A 24,786-nucleotide genomic window follows, 5' to 3' on the forward strand; every position below is an offset into this window, starting at 1 on the left:
AAAACTCTAAACAAAGTAAAACATATTTTTCCAGTAAAAGTGCTTGGCATACTTTTCAAGTGTTTAATGTTAAATGAAAAATACATGAAAAGTCATTTTAGAAAATTTTGAAGTGTTCAACAACTCAAAAATAGAACTTTAGAAAAATGAGTTTGTATAATAAGTTGGTTTATGATACACTTGAAATCAACTTTTAGAAAAAACTATTTTTAAATGTTTAGAAGTTAATCTCTCCCTAATTTGAATAGTCCTTAAAATTACCAAAACGTCTCAAAAGTCATCTACCTCAGTTCTATTATGTTGTTGGCTACCATTGCTCTCTACTATTGCGTGACCACCATCGTCCCCAACCACGTTCAACTACCATCACCAGAAACTCTAACCACCACCACCATTGACCACCCTCACTTTTTTTTTTTGTAATCAACCAACTTTAGTGACTATTATTTTAAATTATTAATTCAAAGTATTTTGTAGTTGCTCTTTATAGTACTTTAACATTAATAAGAACATTCTTATCATATAACAAACAAAAGAAACTTGTATATATAAACACACATTTAAGAAAGAAATTATAAAAAACACACGTATCTTTATTTTAAATAGTTTTTATTAAAAATGTTTAATGACAACGACTTTATGAAAAATATCTTTTTTAGCCAATCCAACCAGAAATCATTGTATACTTCCCTCTCATAGAGTTATTGCCTCAGACGATGATTAAAAGATGAAAGAAAAGCCTCAAAAATGGGAAGGGAGAGATTGTCCACCACTATACAAAAAAAATCATGTTTACATTCATTTTCAAATGCTAAAAAACTCTACTTCCCAAGCCTAAAAGTGATTTCAATGGAAATATCTTCTCTACATGGATTAGTTAGGCTCCCCATTGGATGACCAAAGCCAAATTTTTCTTCAGCTCTGTTTTGCAAATCCTAAAATGAAGGCTGTTTTAAGTATGATATTGAAACCACATTACCTGCAAAGAAGCCTTTTGGAACCTTCAATGATGTTGAGATTCCCCTTCTTTCACTCAAAACGCACCATTTAAGAACTTCCTAGGTGAGAATAGCACTTTGTAAGTGGATTCCCACGTTGGATTTTTCGTAACAATTAAATGAAACTGCAGACTAAGTTTACGTTTGTATTAGTTTAGGAATGGTACAAAAATGAACCGATATCCCATCTAAATAAAAGAAATCACGAGAATATAAAAGTATGGTTAAGAAAAGCTTAAAAAAATAAAAATTTACTTCATATATCAATAAAGTGCACCTCATAAGAATTTCAAAGTCAAGTGGTGCTTGTTCATTTGTGAGGATAGTCTTCAATCTTAGAATAAGTTTTAAGACAAGTATGGTGTAATAATATCATAAAAGTTCTGAGGCAATGGAGAGAGGAAGAGGCAGGAGGCAGGTTAGCATAGTTCACAAGGGCTTCACATGGGTCTGTCTTCCAACTTGCAGTTTGGGTTCAGGGCTAAGAAAGTTACACTGTCACAGTTTGGTCCTAAACAAATGTCCTACAGAATCAACCATAACCCAATTTGAGGACCAGCAGAAGATTGGAAAGGGACGGCTGGAAGGGTGAGAACCTTAAATTTAGAGGCACAGTTAGGTGACTCTTAGGGAGGGTGGGGAGAGACCAAATATGTGAATGTTGTCCAAAGAAAGCAACTAGGACGGAGTGGGTGCAAATTCAAAGAAAGCAAAAGAGACAATTCTATGGGATAACATTTACATACAAAACCAACAGAAAGCAGATTCCCTCTCATGTGGGTTTGAAAGAAAATTACAACATAAATGAATGCTAGATGATTTCGACTCTTTTTACTGTTGATTGAAACATATACAAAGCTCTCACGCATTCTTTGTTTTTTCCTACCTTAAATAAAGAAGCAGAAGAAGCAGAAATACAATAAATGCAGAAAATCAGGACCACAGGAACTCGCATTGGTGGTTACTGGTTAGTGTAGGAATTTGAAAAATCTTCTTTCTACCCTGCATAGACTGACAAGTGGGCTTTGGGGATTTCCTGATTCATAGGGAATGTGCTTAGGAAATAAAATAGCCATGGTTGTCAGTCCAAGAAGAGAATTTTCAGAATGATTAGGAATTATGCTCAAATGAAGATATTTAAGACAAGGAATGGTAGGAATAGCTCCTGATATTGACTAAAAACTGAAATGTTGTTAAACGTGCTAATTAAGATTGGGAATGATGTGATGCATATTTAGTTTAAAGAGCCTAAAGAGCCATGTAGGATTTAATATCTTGTGAGTTTGCATGTTGTCCTATGAGATTAGTCAAGATGCACAAAAGATGACTTGAACACTCATGGGCATAAAAAAATGGTACTTACCAAACGCTTTATAGAAAGGCTCCTTTGTTGATCATAAAATGTATGAACATTGGAATAGTGGATAAGCCTTCAGACATCTATAACTATTCTTGCAAGAAACAATTTGGTCTTAAAAAGATGTTTTAAAATTAGAACTAATTTAATAGCAAACTCAACTGTTAGTACAACACGTTGCAAGTGCCCTCCAGAATCATACGAGTATGTTTCCACAAAAAACTGCTTAGCATGAAAATGAAGATACACATTTTAGCTTACTTGGGCCAGGAGATATATATCAACAAAGGGCTAGACATCATATATGTATTACAGAGAGAATATTACCCTTTTCAAATGTAGTAATTCGTGAAGAGAAATATGTTCTCGAAGTTGAGCAGAAGATGCATGTAATAAACTTGTGTTCCTCACAAGCTTGAAAGATTAGATAGAAATGTCACGTTTTGATGAAGTCTTGTGCTCCATAAATCATTTCAATAGATGGAACAAAAACAAACAGCTGAAGGCAAAGCTCTTTATCAGAACTCTTTTCAGTGTCTCTACCTCCTCTACCTACCTTTACCGCGTCCAACAAGATCTTTATAGCTTTTACATCCTTGAAAGCTCCAAAATTAAAATTCCTGTCCACTAATGTAATCATGTTTACTTGAATGACAAAGGAAGGTTCCGATGATAATGAATGTATCTCTTAGTACAAACTACAAAGGGGTGATTAAATGAAAGAGAAAATCAAAGTGACTGCAGCCACAGGATCTTGTCCCACCATGCTATCCTCCAATGTTAGACTTGACTATAATACTAAATTAATACAAGATATTTTCATCAATATATATAATTAAATGAGAATTAGCTCAAAATCTATTTAGATTATTCTAGATCTTGACTCTAGATATAATCCGGTATTTGACAATCATCATAGAGTCAAGTGTTAAATGACCAATTAATCCAAAAGCTTAAGTGAATAGATTATGGTAAATTTAATTTTATCAACACTTTAACACTCTCTCATACTTGTGGGATTGAAATTTTGAAGACACAACAAATCGAAATCAACATTAATTGAAGAGTATACGAGATTTCAAGCGTTCCAACACAAGACCTTGCTCTAATTGACCCAAAAACTTAACTTGATGAGTTATGGTACATATAATTATGTCACCAATTTAACAAATGGTGTGTGGGAGGAAGAATAGTGTCAGTTAAATGATCAAACTTGGGATGCGATCAATAATTCTCTGGAACTAATAAAGTCCATGTAAAAATTGGAACTAGTACTTAATGGTTCTTGATTGCTCAAAATCTCTGTTACAGATTCAAATATTTAGAAAAAATAATGAGTGGATGAAGAGTAAGAACTGGAAATAAACCATTCACTAAACTACATCGTCAAATATAACATGAAAATAGAAAAAATTGACAGAAAACTTGGAGTAGCATTCTTTCCTCATAATGAATGACATAAAGTAAGTTATTATTTGTACATATACTCTGAAGCTTGGTAAATACTAAGCAATGTGGCAGGAAGAGCATAATTATCCATAAAATGAAAAAACAAGAAAAGAGAAAAATTTGCAAGGAAATAATCTCTTCTTTTTCTAGCATTAACTTGTTTAATTTTGTGTACATCATCTGGGGAGGCAGTTCGACTCTCCCTCAAAAAAGTGTACAATGGAATGACAATGTCTGATCTACAAGAGACTAATCTAACAAATAAATTTTCTTTTATGACTCATTCAGACGAGAGATGAGATCCATGAATGTATCATTGCTGCAAGGAATAGTGAGACCTCCCATGGGATGATTGTAACCAAATTCTTCTCCAACTTGACTTAGCAGGTCCTTGAAAAATGGCTCGTTCAAGTAAGCGATAGGAATCACAAACCGCTTCTTCTGGTTTTCCCCTACATAGACTGCACAATAACCTTTGCGGATTGCCGACGATCCATGATGTGTTGTTAGGGAAGAAAGTCTAATATTTTGCATGACATTTACCATTCTTCCCAAACGGAAACCCATGGTTTTTTTTCCCTCTCAAGAAGAAGTTGGAGTCTTGAATTTTAGAATCTAGAAGTTGCACAATATCGCTTGAGAGAAACAGAGGAAAATATTTGGTGGTGAATTGGAAGTTTGAGATTTGAGTAGCTTGGAAATTGAATAAGCATGTATATATAGATTAAAAAGCAGACGTGGCCACTAGCTTGATCTAAGAAATGAGTGGTGGCAGGTGAGACATCTATGAATGGGCTCAATTAGGAGACATGTACTTGTGAAGTATACTGTATCACATGGTAGTGTACTCTAGATAATAATCTTCAACTACTTGGAAAATAATATCGGGAAAACAAAGTCACCTAACTACTTGGGAAACCCAGCCAATAGAGGACCCATCTGAGCTGAAAAGTGTGACTTAGTGAAAACTCATTAGTTTTGTTAAGCAGGTTGCACAAGGAATCGGTCATTTACATTTGTTAGAGAAATGCATCAGACATCCAAACCGTTCCCCTAATTCTTTGACATGCCAACTTATAGCAGGGAAACATTCATTTAATGGAATACATTTTTATGTCTAAACAGAAGGAAAGCCTATCTAATTAAAAAATCTAAACCAAGTGACTCAAAGATATGAACAAAACCAAAGTTGGCAGCTAACCTCTGATGACATTATTACAGCTCTTGGAGTCTCACAAACCAATCAACAAGCCAAAAATATGATGAGACTTAAGATGGTTATAAAATAGCTAGATATGGAGAGAATTTACCTGATGCAGATTGAGAGGTTAGCCTTTTTTTCTTAAATTTTTCATTTTGGATTCCAAACTAGCCTATGTGAAAGTTCACATGAAAGCTGACCAACAACGTTCTCTCACAATGAGTGGATGTGGAGTTCGGAACATTTAATGAGATCCTTATAAGGAAAAAATAAGTAACTTTTAGTTGATAACTAAAAATATAGGTTACCCATTTCATAAACTAGTACTTTTCAAAAGATTATCATTCTTAAGTTCTGGACTAACTAAACAATATGAAAACATAAAACATGCTGCAGGCTTACTCCAATAACTCTTGAGGATGAAGACAGTGTTTGTAGATCATGTGGAAAAATTCAGTTTCCTGTTACTCGGGGGCATTGATGGATACAACAAACCAGAAAAGTTACCATAATAGCACTAAAGAAGAAGTTAACAAGGAGGAACCTACCTACGTGCCTATACAAGAGCCAAAGCAATTTATTGTCCAATTGTGAGTACCTTGTGTACAATATGAAGTGTACTTTGTGGTTGTCTTATTTCTTAGTTACTATTGCATTGGGCAAACAATACAGCAACTTGTGATTGGAAGTTTCTCATTACATTGAATACGTTTGGTCTATTTATTTTCCTGGTCACAGCATTTGATTTTTGGTTTTCCTTGACCACTTGTTTTCTTCTTTAATATCTTCCCACTGAAACAAGTGAATGTGTACCATCAGAAGTTGGGCCAGATGAGAAAACGAGTCTGTTTCAACCAATTTTGCAACCCCATGTGAGCCTTGATGATGTAGGACCATGCAGACACCTACATCTAAATTCTTTTGTTCACACCTCCTTTTCCTCACCTATATATACATTCAAATTAAATGAACAACTATCTTCCAACTCAAACTGCAGAGAGATTTCATCCAAGTATTGCAGATTTCTACTTCAAGATCGACACTGAGGGCACAACGACCAACAGTTGCTTGCTCTTCTTTCACTTCAGGAAGATTTAAAGATGGGAATCCGTTTGCCTTCAATTCTTCTTCACACTAAACAAATTCTCAAAATACAGGGTGTTTCTACTAAAGTTAAATCTGATATTCCCAAAGGACATATTGCAGTCTATGTAGGGGAAATCCAAACAAAGAGATTTGTGGTTCCAATTTCATTCTTAAACCATCCTTCTTTTCTAAACCTACTGAAAAGGGCCGAGGAGGAGTTTGGATTCAACCATCCAATGGGTGGCCTGACAATTCCCTGCAGAGAAGAGACCTTCATTGATCTCACGTCTAGGTTGCATACATCATGAGAGAGATAAAAGATCAACCATCTCCACACAGTTTTGCCAATTTTGTTATTCTTTTTCAGTTTCTCCTAGTTGTAGTAGAATATCAATGCATATGTATAGGAAGTACATAAAAATGACTGTACAGGAAGAGTGGACACTGATCAGTAAAATGACTAGTTATTTCTAAGAGAAAACTGCGCCCCATCAAAATTTTCACTTTCTTTTTTGCATGCAATTACGCGAATGAATCTTGAGTAGGATAGGAATTTCAGAATGAATCGATCGAAAAGAAGATATTTAGTGTAAAGGAGGGAAAAAAAGAGAGAGGCTAGTGTTGCCCTCTGGTATTCAAGAAGGGTGAGAGCTAGCCTCTCTTATCAAATAGAAATAGAACTTTAAAGTGTCCCTCCCCAGAAACTAAAGCTTATTGACTAAATTTTTTTATCTTAAAGCACTTAACTCTCTTTATGTGCAGGCATTGTATCTAATCTGTTATAGGATCTAACCAAATAGGATTTTTCTGACATACAAACTGTGAAAATCTTGTGTATGTTTATGTGAGGAAAGTCAATTGATCTCCATTATTAATGTGCTTTGCAGTATTCTCCATGAAATTGTAATACATATAGAAACACACACACATGTATGTACATGCATATATGTTTGATATACATATATGTGTGCGTTTATATATCTTTTGGTACAAGAGTTCAAGAGAAACAGGATATATTATCATTACCCTTCCATCCAACTCATTTCACTTAAAAAAAATGTATTGCAGCTCCATCCATTTCCACTGGCATGGTGGTTGCTCAAAATAGATTTAATTACATTTACAAACAAATATAAAGATACCAGTCTTATAGATAGTTATTTGACTACTTGATGTTGGTGATTTGAAGAATTATGAAACTGAAGTTTTTCTGACAAAGACAATTAAAAGAATCAATAGCAAAAGAAAAAAAGATACAAAGGGACCTATGTAGGGAGTACAAAAGATTTTTGCTCACTTTCTATATATTATCCAGGTTATTCGTTCCAAGTTCTAGGCCTTAATTAAAAGGTTTTCATTCTGCCTTTGTAATTTGGTTATACCAGCTTTATGCTTTTCAACCTCAGGTACCTTTTGAGCTTTATCTCTTCTCATTCCATCTATAAAAAATATATATTTCCTTTCAGAAAAATATATATATATGCAGAGGAGTTCAAAAGAACGAAAAACATTTGTGTATCTAATCTAGTATACATCATTTGGGGAGGCAATTTAGCTCTCCCTCAAAAAAATGTACATAAAAGTGATACAATCTGATCTACAAGATTGTGGGCTAACAAAAATAGTATTTGCTTCGCAACTAATGCAAATGAGAGATGAGACCGATGAATGTATCATCACTGCAGGGAATGGTGAGACCTCCCGTGGGGTGATTGTAACCAAATTCTTCTTCAGCTTGACAGAGCAAATCTTTGAAAAATGGCCGATTCAAGTAAGATATTGGAATCACAAACCGCTTCCTTTGGCTCTCTCCAACATAAACGGCACAATAACCTTTGCGAACAATTGATGGTTCTTGGTTTGTTGCAAGAGAAGAAAGACCTATATTATGCACAGCATTTACAATTTTTGCGACACGAAAACCCATGGTTTTGAAATTGAGAACAAGAAATCAATAAATTAAGAACTGAAGAAACTTGAAGTCCTACAGTTGCAATTGAGAGAATGAGAAAGCTTGGCGGGTGGCTGAATTTTTGAGATCCGAGTTGCTTGGGACTTGAAACAAGTATGTAATTATGTATATATAGAAGAAAAGTGATGATGTAGCCAATAGTTCTCTAAGAAATAGGTGGATAGAAATCTCTGGATGGGTCCTACTAGAAAGCAGTTGCTAGTGATGTCTACTGTTTCACATGGTCCTGTCTCCTAGACCATAATCTTCAGATACTCGGGATATAGTATTGGGTAAACAAAGTCACCTAACTCTTTGGGAAAATCAGCCACCCATTTGAGCTGAAAATTGTGGCCAGTTAAAAACTTTTTAATCTTGCTAAGCACAGAGCATAAGCAAGTAGTTGATCACTTTTGTTAGAGACATGCCTAAAACATCTAAACGCTTCCCCTTATTTTTTACCGAGTCAACATACAACATGAACACGCCATTTAATGGCATAGATTTTTTCTGACTGAATGTATTGAATATCAATCTAATTTAAGAACCTAAACCATCTGGGTAAAAATAGACAAGACCAAACTTGGCAGCTAAGCCTTTGTGATAATATATATATATATCAGTACAGCTATTGGAGTCCCACAAATGATGAACCTAAATGAGACAATAAGGTGAGATCACAGTCATAAATAGAGAAAAATCAACTGTTCTTGATCCAAATTGTGAGATCCTACCTCCTTTTTTCCCCTTCTTTTTTTTTTTTTGTTTGTTTATTTATAGTGTGTTCCAAACAAGTCTGTGAAGTTCACGTGAAAGGTGACCTACATTGTTTTCTCAAAATGAGCCCATATTGCCTATTGGCATATTATACAAGATACTTTTAGAATCAATTAAGCATCTACGTAGGAATGAAACATCTTTTCTTCAACAATTAACTAAGATGCAGACTACTAATTTACAAGACTAATGCTTTTTGAAAGAATACCATACCATTCACCAGCTCTGGACTAACTTAACAATATAATTACATCAACATAGTGCTAGATAACTCTCGAGGTTTAGCTCTCAGGGTTTGGTACAGTCTTGATAAACCAAAGATAAATTGTTGCTTTATGGTAGACAGTTTGTGTAGAAGACATAACTTCCTGTCTCGTGGAGCATCAATAGATACGAACCAGTAAAGCGGTGATAATGTTACTAATGGAAAAATCAATGAGGATTTGAAATGCCTTTACGACCTAGAACAATTTGTTGTACGTTGTCGAGTACATTATGCCCGAACCGAAATTCAGTTTTTTTGGTAGTTATTTCACTGAATCAATTATGCATTAACCTGTGTTTGGAGGTATCTCATCACATGGTAGTTATTTCCTTTGGTCTATTTTCTCGGTCACAGTATTTGGTTTTCGGTTCTCCTTGAACACTTGGTCAACTCTAATGTCCGTCCTTCAATTGAACCAAGCAGGGCTTATCCGATCAGAAGTTGGGCTGAGAAAAACGAGTATGTTACAACCAGTTTGGCAACCCCATGTGATCCTTTAATCAAGTAGGTTCCCTCGAACTCCTATATTGATATTCCTTCGCTAATCCTCACTTTCTTTTTCTTTAAACGGAAACGACCCTCTTTATTAATAATAATAATAGAGACTAATGCTAGAGTATTATACTAAGAACAAAAAAGACTACGGAAAAATAACTAGCTAGAACAAAAATAACAATCTCAAGCATAAAAACAATGAGTTAATCAAAGCAAACGAAATTCGAAGAAAGCTAGATACAAAGAAAAACTTAAACGCTTTCTCAAAAAGAGCCCACTTGAAACTGAAGTCTTGCACACCAAAATCTTCAAAATGAAAGGAGAAAGCGAACACCAAGAAGAGGCAACCAGCTACTTCAAGACTATCTTGCCAATGCAAACCTTTGCTCAGAGGAACTCAATAAAGTCTTCCAATCCACAGTTTCGAACAAAGCTTTGGCGGCAATGGTTCAGGGAAGAAACAGGACCCAATAATCAGCAAAAATTTTGCCTATCCCCAAAAGGTAAGCCCAGCAGTTGCTCTCCATTGGCAGGCATGAAGTCGAAGACCATATACACATGCTCGTCTTCTCTTTCTCATAAAGACACTGATAAAAGATATGATTTTGAACCTCATTTCCATTCAAACGCTCTTGCAATTGGGTCGTTGCGATTACGGGTTGGATGTCTAACAAGAAGCAAATCAAAGGTTGCAAAGCAGCCAATTTTCTGTTTGAGTTTTTCTGCTGTATTTAGACCTTTGTCTAGAAAAATCCAAATAAGCGTACTAATCTCCTTGGCCAAGCACTTGACGGAAAGCAAAAGGATCAATCTTCCAAACTCTTTCATTGTCTTTTACTTGAATAGTAATACCTTCCAGGCAATCCTAGAAGTTAGAACTATAAAAATGACTATACAATCATTTTTTAATAAAATTTAGCACTTCTATGTACTTGAATTTGGCAATTTATGCGTCATAAATCCTGAATCTTTTATGAGTGATTAAAAAAAAGATCAATGTCAAAAGAAAAGTTTATATGGAAAAGGTTAATGTTAATGAAAGATTTACTAGGTTCGTCCGACCGAACCTTAGGCAATGTCTAGTGTCTTATAGGCCATTCAGGTGTCACTTTAAAAATGAAGATCATCGATGCTTCTATTTTTCAAAATAACACGATGTAAGTATAATGGCTATACTTTTATGTTAACAGAAAAACATGCAAAAGAAGAAAAACAAGACAAAAACTTGCATGGAATGAATTATCTAGTTCTGTATACATCATTTGGGATGTCATTTTTTATCACTCCCTCCAAAGTGTATATAAGAATGGTATCAGTAGTCTACAAAGTTTGTGTCAACCACATATATCTTCAAAACTCTTTCGATTGGGGGATGAGATCAATGAAAACAGATTCAAATACAATCGACCCTGTGCTTTGAGTTTCTCTCAATTTTGGTCCATGTACTTTCAATTGTCTAATTTTAGTCTCTGTATTTTTAATAAATCTTAAATTTAGTCCTTCAAACTTTAAACTTAACTTTTATCGAAATTGGTCAAATAATATTAATAATTTTCATGTAAGAAAAGACACTGTACTCCTGAAAAGTTATCTTTGCAAACTAATGAAAATCTGTGACTCTGGTTTGTTGTTTGTGAAGATAGCCAAAGACTTCGCACAGCAATTTACAATATTCACCAAATAAAAACCTGTAGTTTTATTCTTCACAAAAGGAAGTCAAAGAATATTTAGTCGAAGAAACTTGAAGTCGCACAAGAGCTAGAGTGAGAATGCGTGGCAGGTGGTTGAAAGTTTGAGATCTGGGTTGCTTGGGAATTAAAACCGTGTCTATATATAGATGAAAAAGGGTGATCTGGGTAGGATGTGTTTGAATGGGGCCAACTAGTAGGCAAGTGCTTGTGAACTCTACTGTATTGTATTATCCTGTGTTGCAGATATTAATCTTCACCTACTGAGGAAATAATACTGGGAAATCAAATCACCGAACTTTTTGGCAAAACTAGCCCATAGAGGACCCATTTGCATGGAAAATTGTGGCTTAGTGAAACTTCGTTTGTTATGTTAATCACATAACTTAGGCAATAGCCATCACTTTTGTTAGAGACATGCCTGAGACATGTATATCACTCCCCTCACTTTGTGCTATGCCAACATATAACAGGGAAGCAGACTCATTAAACACTATATATTTTTCTGTCTAAAAGGAATTGAAAATTTATCTAATTAAAAAATTTAAACCATCTGGCTAAGTACATGAACAAAATCAAACTTGGCAGGCAAGTCTTAGTGGCAACACATCAATGCAGCTATTGGAGTCCCAAAACAAATTGAATTAATATAAAATACTAAGATTAACTTCCTCTTGCTATAGTAAATACTATTTAAAAGCCTCCAATTAGCTACGGTGAACACTATTTCAAAACTCTTATTTGCTACCGTATTTATATTTGCTACAATTTTTACTATTTTAATTTCATCTTTTTTATTATTTGCTACGGTATTTACTATTTCCCTTCTTAAACTAAAATAGTTTACATCTCAAACACATACTATTATAACTCATACTAAAATAATCTACAACCCCAACACAAACTAAAATAATCTACAACCCCAATAGTGTACTCCGGTTATAATAACTTAGAACTATAATAATAAACTATTTGCTTTCAAACACCGCGAAAGAGATAAGATTGTACTCTTAAGTAGAGAAAAATTTACATGATGTAGAATGTGGAATTGTTCCTTGTTATGTTATAATATATATATATATATATATATATATATATATATAATATTTGGAGCAAGCCTATGTGAAGTTCACTTGAAAGCTGACCTACAATGTTTCCATAAATTAGATTCTTTTAAGAAGAATAAAAAACTGTGTAGGAATCAAGCACTTCTTCAGCAATTAAATAATATGCAGAATGCCCTTTTCCATGACTAATGCTTTTTGAAAAATTACCATTCTCGAGTTCTGGATTATTTTAATCCTACTAATGTGAAAACATCGAAAAGGTGCACGCTTCAATAACCCTTGAGGAGGTTGAATACAGTGTTTTCTACATCAAGATACGGCTGTTGTTTATGGTAGAAAATTCATATAAAATTCGCAAATTCCTGTTTGATGGTGCATTAAGGAAAACAAACAAGTAAAGTTGTGCGGTGATATTATAATGAAATTATGAAACAGTCAATTAGGAATGCTTTGAAGTCCCTAAATGAGAACCAAGAAAATTTGACACATAGTCGAGTATCAATGTACATACCAAAATACTTTGGTGGTCTAATTTCTTAGCTATTGCATTGGACCAATGATGCAGAACAAGTGATCAAAAGTTTCTCATCAAGTGGTCTTCATTTTGGTCTATCTATTTTCTTGGCCACAACATTTGGTTTTCCATTTTCCTTGACCATTTGTTTTCAACTATATTATATTCCATTCAAACAAGTGGGTCTTTGCTACCAGAGAGAAAATTCTATCGAAGTACTTAAGTTTTCTAATTCAAATCAATATCAAGAACGCTATCACCTAGATGTGCTTGGTCTGCTCTCAATTCAAGCAAGTTTGAAGATCGAATATGTTTTCGTACAATTCTTCTTAACACCAAACAATTCTCAACCTGCACAATGCTTGTACTCAGAACCCCAAAGGTCATATCCAGTTCTAGTAACTTACTCCCACGCCAAATCATTTATTAAGTAAGGGCTGAGGAAGATTTTGGATTAAACCATCCAATTTATGGTGCAACAAATCTCCGAGCATTGATATTACTTCTTAGTTGAATATATCATGAGATGAAGAGAAAAAGTAAAAGATCCACCCCTCCACGCAGTTATTCCAACTTTAATTTTTTGTTTCTAGAAATCAGAGTAGGATTCCAAAGTATTGGGATTGGGAAGGAAGTAAATTTTGTGAACTTGATTTTTTGTGAATGGCCTTGTCCTCTTTCATACTCTTTTTTTCTCAGTGAAAGTAGTATTAATGTGTGTGTGTGTGTTGTTCTACCTGAAATGCCTACAACACATATAAGTTGCAGTTAGAGAGCAACAATATAACATTTTTCCTAGAGAAAACTTCCCCCCTTCAACTCATGAATTCCGTACATTTCTATATTCCTTCTCAGGATACCATCAAAGTCCTTGTCAAAAAAATTTCCTCTATTGTGCAATATTGAGTACTGACATGGAAAAATGCTGTTTCAGCAAGAGATTATCAAAGAAAATGTGGATTTCGTCCACTGATGTTCAAGAGGGAGAGGCAAAAAATTATATTAGCTAAGTTAGAGATAGAAAACCATAACAACCTAGATCAGAAACCAAGGTTTATCAACTTAACTTGTCGACTTCAAACAATAAACTCTCTGTGTGCCTACATGCTATCTAATCTAACATAACCAAACAAGTTTTCTTCCTTTTTTCACGCTATAATTCTGCAAGTCCCGCACACAACTTGTGCGAGGGAAATCAAATCGATCTGCATCATAATGAAGTTTGTCACTGTTGCGACAGACACATTTCTCTTTTCTTACAAGTGTAGGAAGGAAAATGAATTCCATCACTATCACAGTTTCTATCATATCCAACACATTTCCCTTAAAAAAAACACTCGACTCCAACCATATCATCTGGTATGGCAGATGCCCAAAGTAGATTCAACCACATCTAATCAAGAAGTCTAAACTTAAATCTTATCACCAACAAAAACAAAATAAAATAATCATACGCAATCATTTCACAATACAAATTAGCCGTCTACTACTCTACATCCAATCAATAAATCAAAACTTCAATCATTTCACAATACAGATTAGCAATACTCACTCAATGTAGACTCATCAGAGTAATGTATTTTTTCCTTCTCTTGCTTCAACCAGATATCGATCCCCAAAATGTATCGGTAAAGAAAACTGAAAATAAAAATATTGTTTGTATCTTAGGTATCTATCTATCAAGTATTGAACCTTAACACATGGGAAATTATGCACCGATTTTGGATTTCATTAATTACAATCGTTGTATGAACATTTTTCGTACCTTTACTTCAGAGAGATCAGTACAATTCTACCAAATGACGCGGGAAGTTATTGTAGATTAATGTCTTGTCGAATCTGGAAGACAATGGCGTCGTGGCAGACTCTAGACGTACAAATTGATGATAAATTCGAACTGTATTGAACAGATTATTGCATGTGAGTTTGTTGCCAAGTATTGAATTCAATTGAATTGGATCGAATCGAATTTGAACAGATATGGATTATGATTTTGGGCATACGATTTACGTCGAGTTCTAGCTGTTTGAATTTGGATTATACGATAATTTGCGATATCTAATGATTTAAAATATTGGTATATAATCCTCTGACGTTGATATCATATTTTAATAAACGGATATCTCATAACAACAACAAAATAATGCCCATTTCATTTCATTATCAATACTCATCAAATTCATATATGTAAAGATTTTGTATTTTGCAACAAAATATCTTTTTCTAGGATGAGAACCAAAAAGACAGAGGCCGAGTATAAATAATTGAATACTCACGATCTCTCAAAGTCTTACGTATATATAATACATTAGAGTATTCTAATTATGATAAATATGAGAAAAATGGAGAAAGATAAATGTTTGCTCTTTCCTTAATCTCTACAATAAAGAAGGAGGCTCGAGAGAAACTCATAGCAACGTCGTTTAGGAGGTTTGAACGTTGTACTAAATGTGTCGTAAGAATATATATGAATAGACTTTATTTAAAGAATGAAAAGAATTGTTTAGAAAAGGTAAAAATAATTAAGTATTAATTTGAATGATTTAAAATTTCAAAACAACTACCTTTTCTTTCTTAAAAAATAAAAATTCATCGCAAATATTAAGTCATACTACATAAATTTTTGTTAACATAAGTGAAGTTAGAGACGTCCGAACTACCTATCTTTTTATATGCCTATTAAATTATGTTCAACAGATAATAATACTGTAATCATTAATCATTGTTATTGTTATTATTATTATTATTTTGTTATATGATATCATTTTCATAGAATTTGGAGGGGAGGGTGTTTTTTTTTCTTGTTGTTGTTGATATTGTGAAAGAAAGCATTTTGTCAATTTCCTTGAAGATTCCAATACCAAAATCTTGAGTTTTTTTAATTAAGTAGAGCAGCTAGAATTCAATTGGTCAAATGAATGGAAGGTATTTCAACCACCTCACAATATAGCTTGAATATCATTTTTGAAGTTTATATACTGAAATTAGTTGAAGAATAATAATAATAGTTTTTGTGTGTATGTATATATATATATAGAAAAATAATTATTTTTAATAACAAAACTGAAAATATTTACAAATATATGAAAATTTCATAATCTATCAATAATAGACGGGGTAGATGTTCATCAATAAACAATAATAATTTATTGATATTTATCGTCATCTATGGATAATATTTTGTTATATTTGTAAGTATTTTGGTTCAAATGGATAATTGTAGTTGATAGCCATTTTAGAAATAATAATCAAGGATATGACAACATTTTAAAAAAATTACAAATATAGCATTTTGCTAATATTTGAAAGAATATAACAATATTTACAACATAGTCTATCAGTATAGACTTCTATTATTGATAGAAGTTGACAAATTTTGCTATATTTGTACATTTTTTAAAATGTATATACTTAATTATTTTGAATCAAATTGCTAAATTTACAACTATCTCAACAAAAAAATTGTTAAAAGACAAAATTAGTATGTGCTTCGTTTGAATATAAAATGTAAATAACAATTTGCCGAAAAAAACAATCCATATATGATTGTTTTAAAAAAAAATTACAAAGTCAAAACATCCATGAAAAAACATAAAATGAAAATAAATGATAAAGAAGCAATAGTGAATAAATTTAAAGTTTTTTTAAATACACGTAATAAAATTGTACATTTAAACTATAATAACTAAAATTGAAGAGAGTTCAAACTATTTAGAAGTTTATTTATGGGTAATTGTAATGAATGCTCATTTGAGGAATAATAATTAAGAATATTGCAATATTTAAAAAAACCTACAAAATAGCAAAACTATAATTGATAGATTTATATCACTGATAGAATCGTATGATCTATCGGTGATAGACCAATTTTTACAATATGTACTATCAGTGATAGACTCTATCATTGATAGAATTTGATAAATTTTGCTATATTTTGCAAATTTTTTCAAATGTTGCTATATACTTAATCATTTTGAATTTAATTGTTAAATTTGCAATTATTCCTTTATTTATTTCATTTTCGTTTACGATATGTGAAGTGTGAGCTCGAGGTATTAAAGTATAAATAGAAGAGTGTTGATTGAAAATTGGAAACAAATATTTGAAAGGAATGATTTTTTGTTTACAATATTGATTTCGAAATATGTATATTTTATAGTTATAATTAACACGGTTGAATATTGTTTAATAGATTGTTTATTAATAGGCGAAGAATGTGATTTTTCTACTTATGATCGTCATTAATTGAATTATAATCAAAATTGATCGTTTTATCAATGTCATTAGTTGATGATTTATACAATTAGAAAATTTTGGAATTCGTCTTAAATTTCAATGTTAAATAAATAAATTCATATAATACAAATTTATGTCAGTTAAACTATATTTGATGGGATATACTTTTTATCCTAATTTAATTTTTAAATGTTATATAAAAATCAAATTACATTTGATAAGTTATGAGATTTTTTACCTATCTAAACGTGGAACTTCACTAATGATTACATAAGTGTTTGAGGTTAACTTTCAATTGATAAATAAATTTGACATTAACATATTTTTAAATCTCATTATAGATAAAAACAAAATTTAAATATAGTTTAATAAACTAAAATATAAAAAAAAATATAATAAAATTTTATATTTTATCACTAAAAGACACATATAGACACATTGATAGACTTTTATCAATATCTATCGATGTACTTATAAATTTTGATATAATTCTTTCAATATCTATCACTATTTACTATTTTGTAAACATTTTCATCAGTACTATTGTTTACAATAATTTTAAAACTAAACTTGTAAGAAGAACCTTTCTTTTCAAATTATTTTTAGGTATTTGAAAATACAATTCAAACAAACTTGATTCATATGAACGTTAGAATTCAAACAACTATCTTCTAGTGCAAAATTATGGTACCATAGCTAATTAAAGTATAGGTAAGCAAATTTATTTTAATATTATTTGATGATAGCTAGATAAAATAATATTTTAAAATGTCACATCCACATTACATTATTCAAACCAATATTTCCTTTAATTAAATAAAAGATTTAAAAACTTCAAAAATCAAATTAAAATATTTGTTTAATCCTTCATCTCCAAATTGGGCAGTTGGAGCCATGTGATTTGTTCACATTCAAAGTATATGCTTTAGCATTACTAATTAATAACATTACCATTAATACTTTGTGTCAGTCTTAAAATTAAAATATTCCCATTAACTAATCATTATTAGTAGTAAAAAAAAAACTGATAATTTCCCAAAATACTCATAATTATTAACTATATATATATATATATATATATATATATATATTATTCAAAGTCTATTAAAAAAAAGGTTTATTAGCATACCATGTGCAATAATCTATATGCTTTACCATTTTTAAAAAGATACCTGGCAAGTATTATCTATAAAATATGACACAATATCAATAATCTCTAATTAGTTTCATTTTAATATTTAACGTTCATTGCACTTCAAGACAAAACACGACTGAGTCTAAAACGTAATCATACTTCTCAACCTAACTTGATATTTTATATTTTAAACTAACTCGAGTTGACAGACAATACGTTTTTGCTAAAAAAATATTTAAATATGGGATTGACAGCTTATTCTAATACATAATACGTCGTATCAAAACGCAATTATACTTTTCAACCTAGTGCATAGTCGGTGCCTTTGATTTGGAAAATTATTCAACGGAGTTGACAAATGTATTTTAATACAATATAGTGTGTTGTATCACAATATAATTAATTAGACTTTCCAAAGCTAACTTGATTTTTGAAATTAAATTGAGAATACATTTGGCTTGGATCGTTATTCAAGGGCATAATTATACTTCTCATTCTCACATGACTTCTTAAACTAACTTTTGATAATGGACACTGCATTTATTCAATGGACTTGACTTATTTTAGCATCCTAATCATACCATAATGTAATTATCATTTGATTTTGGAAGCTAAATTGGAAAATTTATTTAATATGTATTATTAGACATGTTATTCTAGTACATACATGTGTTATACCAAGATGTAATCATACTTCTTAACTCACCTCATTTTTTAAAAACTAGTATGTGTTCACTAACAATGTATTTGATTCATATTATTCTAGGAGCTTGACAATGTCTCACATCATAGTATATGTCGTACCAAAATATAATCACACTTCTCAACCTAACTATATTTTTGTATCTAACTCAAGTTCAATCACGAGGATGCATTTCATTCAAAAAATGTCATTCATTAGAGTTGACAACATAAGCTATCATACACAGTGTATGTACATAGAAAACGGTAATTATGTTTTCAACCTCACTTAACTTTTGGATCTAACTCGAGCTCATCAACAATAATATTTGATTCAAAATATTATTTTATTAAAGTTGACAGACTATCGTAACGCGGTGTGTCGTATCAAACTTCAAAATCACTTTAATAATGAATAATGAAGTGGATATAGTACAATCATATATTAAATTAACTTCCTCAAGGACCCATCAATAGCCAACTACCATTCTACAACCAATCCCTTCCTATAAATTCAAAACCCTAATCTCCCCAATTCCCAAATCACATTTTCCTTCTTTTTTTTTCATTTTCCTCTTCAATCAGTTTCATCCATTTCTCCATTTTTTTTTCTCCTCAATGGGGTTTCGTCTTCCATCGTCTTTGATTCCTCAGGCCAAGCATTTGCTGAGGAGAAGCTCCGGTAATCCATCGGCGGTTCCGAAAGGTCATGTAGCAGTGTACGTCGGAGAGTTTCAGAGGAAGCGATTTGTGATTCCGATTTCGTATTTGAATCATTTTTCGTTTCAACAATTGTTGAGTCGAGCGGAGGAAGAGTTTGGATTTGATCATCCAGAAGGTGGTTTGACGATTCCTTGTGGTGAAGATGCATTTATCGACCTTACTTCAAGATTGCAAGCTTGTTAAATCCATGAAGAACTAGGAAGGAAGGATCTCGATTTTTGCCTTTGGCTTCTTCTTCTTCTTCTTCTTTCTTTCTTTTTCCTTTTTCCTTTTGGGAATGGAGATGTTCATGTGTTGTTGATTATTTTTGCATTCTGACTGATGTTAGAATGTTGATGGAACCCAATTACAATACAATGCTTTTGGGTGTTGTCAATTGTAATGAGTGGTGTTGGAATGGATTGGTGAATTTTTTTTCACCAGAAATTGTAATGCAAATACAACTTTTTTCTTTTTCTGTATCATTTTCTCCTGTTTATGCTTTGATGAATTTGGATTATACTTCAAAAAACTTAACTGTTGGATCCAAACTATCACAATGTGTTTGAACTATTTAGTTAGCAATTTGGATTCAATTTTTCTTTTCTTTTTGAGTAATAACAACTCCGAATGAGGGATTGAATCTCCACTTAAATTGTTGTTTAAAATGTGATTTTTCAAAATTTAGTTCATACTAAAGAACAAATATAATTTGTAACTTTTTTCAATGCAACGACACTTAGTTGTCTTTACTATGAAAAATATCTTCAAAATTATATGACAAACACAAACTTTCTTCTTACAAAATATTGGTTGTTGATCAATTTATTAATCTAATGTAAGAACTTTCATTAAATTTAAACAAAAAATTTACAAATAAATTGTGTAGGGTATAAATGGTTGCTTAATAAAAGTGAAAGATTATTTTACAAATTTGCAATTACAAGAACTAATTTGTTACTAACTAACAACAAAGAGTATAATCAAAACTTAACTTAGGGATGAACAAAGATCCATTTTGTCTGGATGAACGGAGATCCATAATTTTTTTGAAAGGATAAAAAAATAGTTAAAACTTTAGGATAAGATTTGGGAAAATCCAAATAATTTTTTTGAAAAGATAAAAAAATAGATTTGGAAAGATTTATATACTTCTTTCAAAACTTAATATATTACTCTTAATCTTCTTAATATTTAGAACTATCCGTTAATTTTGACGGTGTGATATTCTCAAGACTCTCAACTATAATTGTATGTACGTGTCTCATTATTTATGGCCTAAACTTATGTTGTCCACTAAAACGATCCTATACTGTATAATACTTTCGAAATGTTTATGAATAGTGCCTTCAAAGAACCAATTAAATTTTTCTAAATGTACAGTAAGAGCAAGAACATTAGAACTCCAAGTGCTTTATATATTAAAAAGACCTTTCCAACTGTGGTACATTTAAACCCAACTGCCTTCTTGAATAAATATAAAAAGTTATAATTCTATACCATACTCATTCATAGTTGAATGTTATGGTACAGTTTTGAGGTACAGTAGCATATTTTTAGGCCTGTTTTCAATAGCACAACTCCATTTTTAACCATTCGCCATTGTATTACTGGGTCCTCTTGTCTAAAGCAGAAACCTTCTCACATGGAGATGTTGCTCCTTATTTAAAGGATTGGATAGACATGGTGACCGATTGCCGACTAAATATTAAGTTCTTGTTTGGTAAACAATTTGATTTTTAGGTTCTTGTTTCTGAAGTTTGAGTCTACAAACACTACTTTGGTTTATTAGTTGTAGGCTTAGTTTTCAAAAACAAAAAATGAAATGGTTACCAAACTGTCTATCATTGTTATGTGATAAAACGTGGTTTCATTTGGCTTTGGCCATGCGTCTATAAGTTTTTGAGAGTGTCTTTGCAGCACTACGTTTAGTTTTTAAGTCTTAACTAATGTTAGAGTTGAAAAATCGGTGTTTAGGATATAGAGTTACGTATCTGGAGTTTGAAAATAGGAAACATTAGAGAGGAGAAGATTAAGTTTATCGATAAATGTACAAAGTTTAATAATGAGCACTATTAAAGTTGGTGAAGGTGAATTATTTAAGGACGACTTTATAAAGTTGATAAGTGAAACATCCCTTGAGAGAGAGGTTAACGCTTTGCTCACCGGCACAGTCGCTGCTGGCAAAGCAGAGGTGAAAACCACCCTCACCAAGGGAAGGAGACTAGATTTCAGAGTGGTGGTAAAACACTTGATAGGGAGATGGATGACCAAAGGAGAATTGAGGTTGTGCACAAGAAACGGAAGGCGAGGAGGAGAAAGCAAGCGGATGAGAGTAAAAAAGAAGTTTGAAAATAGTTAGAAAAACTTGTTTTGAAAAACCATATCAAACTTTAGTAGACATAACTTTTAGATCAGTCTGTCAAAATAGTCATCTCCTACGCGATTTGATTCATGAAGTAACTAAACGAAACGAAACTTCGACACACTACTGTTTTAAGAGACCCACGAACCACAATGTATAATAAGATTCAATCCATCTCATAGTAATTAAAGCTGTGAAAATCCAGCTATGCCAACTACTCGAATAGACACAACTACATACTCAACTCCCTTAGACAGTGAAAAGCATAACTCATCCTTGTTCCAATGTCTGTCTTAAAAACGCAACCAGCTGGTCTTTTTGAAGGACTAAGTCGTACCAAAACATGATATAATTTTCGATTTGAGGAATACATTATCCATCCCTTCCTTCATTCAACCTGAAAATTAGGTTCAATGATGTAACCATTGGCACTTTCCCAGAAAGTCAATCACGTGGATATGCAATTTCCTTGTACAGTCTTTGTTTTGAATGTAGAGTTCTTTTATATGTTGATCAAAGCCATGTGAAAGGGTCTTCCCAACAACAGTCTTTAATACCCCACATCTATTAGTAATGCAGCAAGAACAGATCAGCAATCAGAAAAACAGCTATTATTTTTTCCTTTTTTTTTTTAAAAAAGTCTATATATACAAACTTCAAACGAGGCTTCAAACATATCCATCAACCAAAGAAAGTTTTTAGAGGGTGTTCGCCTCCTCTTTGTACGTGTTCTTCAGCCGATAACACAATTTAGCAATGGGAATTCGTTTGCCATCATCTTTGATTCATCATGCTAAGCAAATTCTTAAAATGAGAAACCAGTCAAATGTACCAAGAGGTCATATTGCTGTTTATGTGGGCGAGATCGATATTCAAAGAAAACGTTTCGTGGTTCCAATATCATTCCTAAACCATCCTTCATTTAAACAACTTCTCAGTCATGTTGAGGAAGAGTTTGGATTTCATCATCCCCATGGAGGTTTAACTATTCCTTGCAAAGAAGATGCCTTTGTAGATCTTACTTCTAGATTTCAACACTCCTAAAAGGAAGAACAACAAAGGCTGTCCACCAAATTTTTTTACAACATTTTTTTTCACCATTTGTTGGTGTTTTGATTCATTCAAATGTTGTATGAAGGAAAGTTATACCATGTTGCTTCATGTTTAATACCATTTCCTTGGTGAATTTCCCACCAAATCATAATACAAACAAAGCAATTCTCCATCAGTTGTTTTATTCTCTTGTTTGGTTTTAATTAGTTTACTAGTGACTGCACTTTTTCGGGGACAAAGAAACCATATGCTATCTATATCAACCATTAAGTTGCAATATCATGTAGCGAGAATACACGGCAAACAAGTAAATGTAGAAGAGGCTTTCTTTACTCTCCATTGCTCGTTTTGGGAGTTGTGTTGTAAACAAAGATCTAAGAATTTCGTCCAAGAGCATCAATAAACCATGACAACTTGGTTAAATTTATTTTTTGTAAATGTATAATGACTCATATTCTACCTACATTATTGACATCATTATATAAATTATATTGTTGTCTTCGTAGCAGGAAAATGATCCAACAAAATTTTGAGAGTTTGAAATTTTTGAGTCTGATGTATAAAAAATGGACTCTATCTATACCAAGGGTACTAACTACTAAATAACTCTGATAGAAAGAACAACAGTCTTAGAGAGAATGAGAAATCAAGTGAGGGGGCTAAGTTTATGCTCCATTATGATATTGATCTGACTTTGTTGGATTGGAGCCCCTTTTTGCAGTTCTTTTGGGCTCTCTGTTGCCTTTTGTTTTCTGTTGGGCTTCTATGAATTTTTTTTCCAATGAAAGCTTGGTTTCTTATCAAAATATTTGGATTGAAAGACTTTTCTTTCACTTGGGGTGGTTTCAATTTTCTCCTCAAGAATGGTATAAGGATGAAAGGTTCCATGGAATTCAATCAGTGGAGTAGAAAACAAGTGCTTTTTCATTAGATTAGTGACTGGTTCTAATGGTAAATGAGATCAATGTGAAAAAATAAAGAAGATTCTCTTTAATTTCCTATCAATTTGCGTTGGGTGGAGGGTGGGTTTGTGGATATTTTTGAGAGCCAACCTAACTACAAGTTCTTTCAATTTGAAGACAGTTGTAAAATTAGGATGGTGAAGAAAGGAAGGATTGAAGTGCTAAACACCAATAACCAAAAAAACTTTTAAGGGGTGAAAGTAAATTTAATATTATATCAAATTTGTAGAAGACCCAACAAGTGACCGAGAAGGAAATAAGATCATAACCTTTTACTCTAATACCATGTTTTGATCGGAACGTATAAGCTAATGGATGAAGTTAAATTAATACTATATCAATACTTTAATAAAAGGAAAAATCGAAACGACTATATCATACAAAGACTCACCAGTGAGAGTAGAGATGTCCATTTAACCCGCAGAGACTCGCCTCAAACGAGGCGGTGAATCCCCGAGTACACGGGAAATGGGGAGGGAGTGGAGAGTAATTTTTTTCTCAATTGACATTCCCTAACCCCAACCCCACCTCGAAAGAAAAAGTGGGAATATTTCCCCGCAGTTAAATTTGTGGGGATAGGAAATGAGATAAGAGATGGAGAGTGGCATCCCAAGCCCCGCCCTGTGGACATCTCTAAGTGAGAGCAACAAAAGGGTATTAAATTGATTCTTTGGGTAGATGGGAGACGAGGAGCTAGCTTAACAAACAGATTGATTGAGAGAATTGGGAACTTTTGGGTGACTAATAAGAATTATAAAAGAGGAAGTTGCAACTAAAGAAAAAGTCAAAACATTTAAAATGAAA

General features: G+C 32.4%; 2 protein-coding genes and 1 long non-coding RNA gene across 3 annotated transcripts; 2 read left to right on the forward strand and 1 right to left on the reverse strand.

Annotated features, from left to right (window-relative positions):
* Positions 1-592: 592 nt before the first annotated feature.
* Positions 593-14,917, reverse strand: LOC105434609. The gene is made up of 3 exons (XR_004214497.1): positions 14,614-14,917; positions 14,401-14,486; positions 593-1,130 (listed from the first exon to the last, which is right to left on the reverse strand). It is a non-coding gene; the product is annotated as an uncharacterized LOC105434609 (long non-coding RNA).
* LOC101210699 (auxin-responsive protein SAUR23) lies at positions 5,908-6,727 on the forward strand. The gene has a single exon (XM_004146958.3). The coding sequence runs from the start codon at positions 6,106-6,108 to the stop codon at positions 6,397-6,399; it is 294 nt and encodes a 97-aa protein (XP_004147006.1). The 5' UTR covers positions 5,908-6,105; the 3' UTR covers positions 6,400-6,727.
* Positions 14,918-19,401: 4,484 nt separating the features above from the next.
* Positions 19,402-20,134, forward strand: LOC101203171 (auxin-responsive protein SAUR24). Its single transcript, XM_011650965.2, has one exon. It carries the CDS (start codon positions 19,519-19,521, stop codon positions 19,804-19,806), a length of 288 nt encoding a protein of 95 aa, XP_011649267.1. The 5' UTR covers positions 19,402-19,518; the 3' UTR covers positions 19,807-20,134.
* Positions 20,135-24,786: the final 4,652 nt, after the last annotated feature.

Source organism: Cucumis sativus, chromosome 2 (genome assembly GCF_000004075.3).
Source record: "Cucumis sativus cultivar 9930 chromosome 2, Cucumber_9930_V3, whole genome shotgun sequence".
NCBI lineage: Eukaryota > Viridiplantae > Streptophyta > Magnoliopsida > Cucurbitales > Cucurbitaceae > Cucumis > Cucumis sativus.

Excerpts from the sequence above, each read along its gene's own strand:
- LOC101210699 (XM_004146958.3), top strand. The coding sequence starts at position 6,106 with ATGGGAATCCGTTTGCCTTCAATTCTTCTTCACACTAAACAAATTCTC.
- LOC101203171 (XM_011650965.2), top strand. The coding sequence starts at position 19,519 with ATGGGGTTTCGTCTTCCATCGTCTTTGATTCCTCAGGCCAAGCATTTG.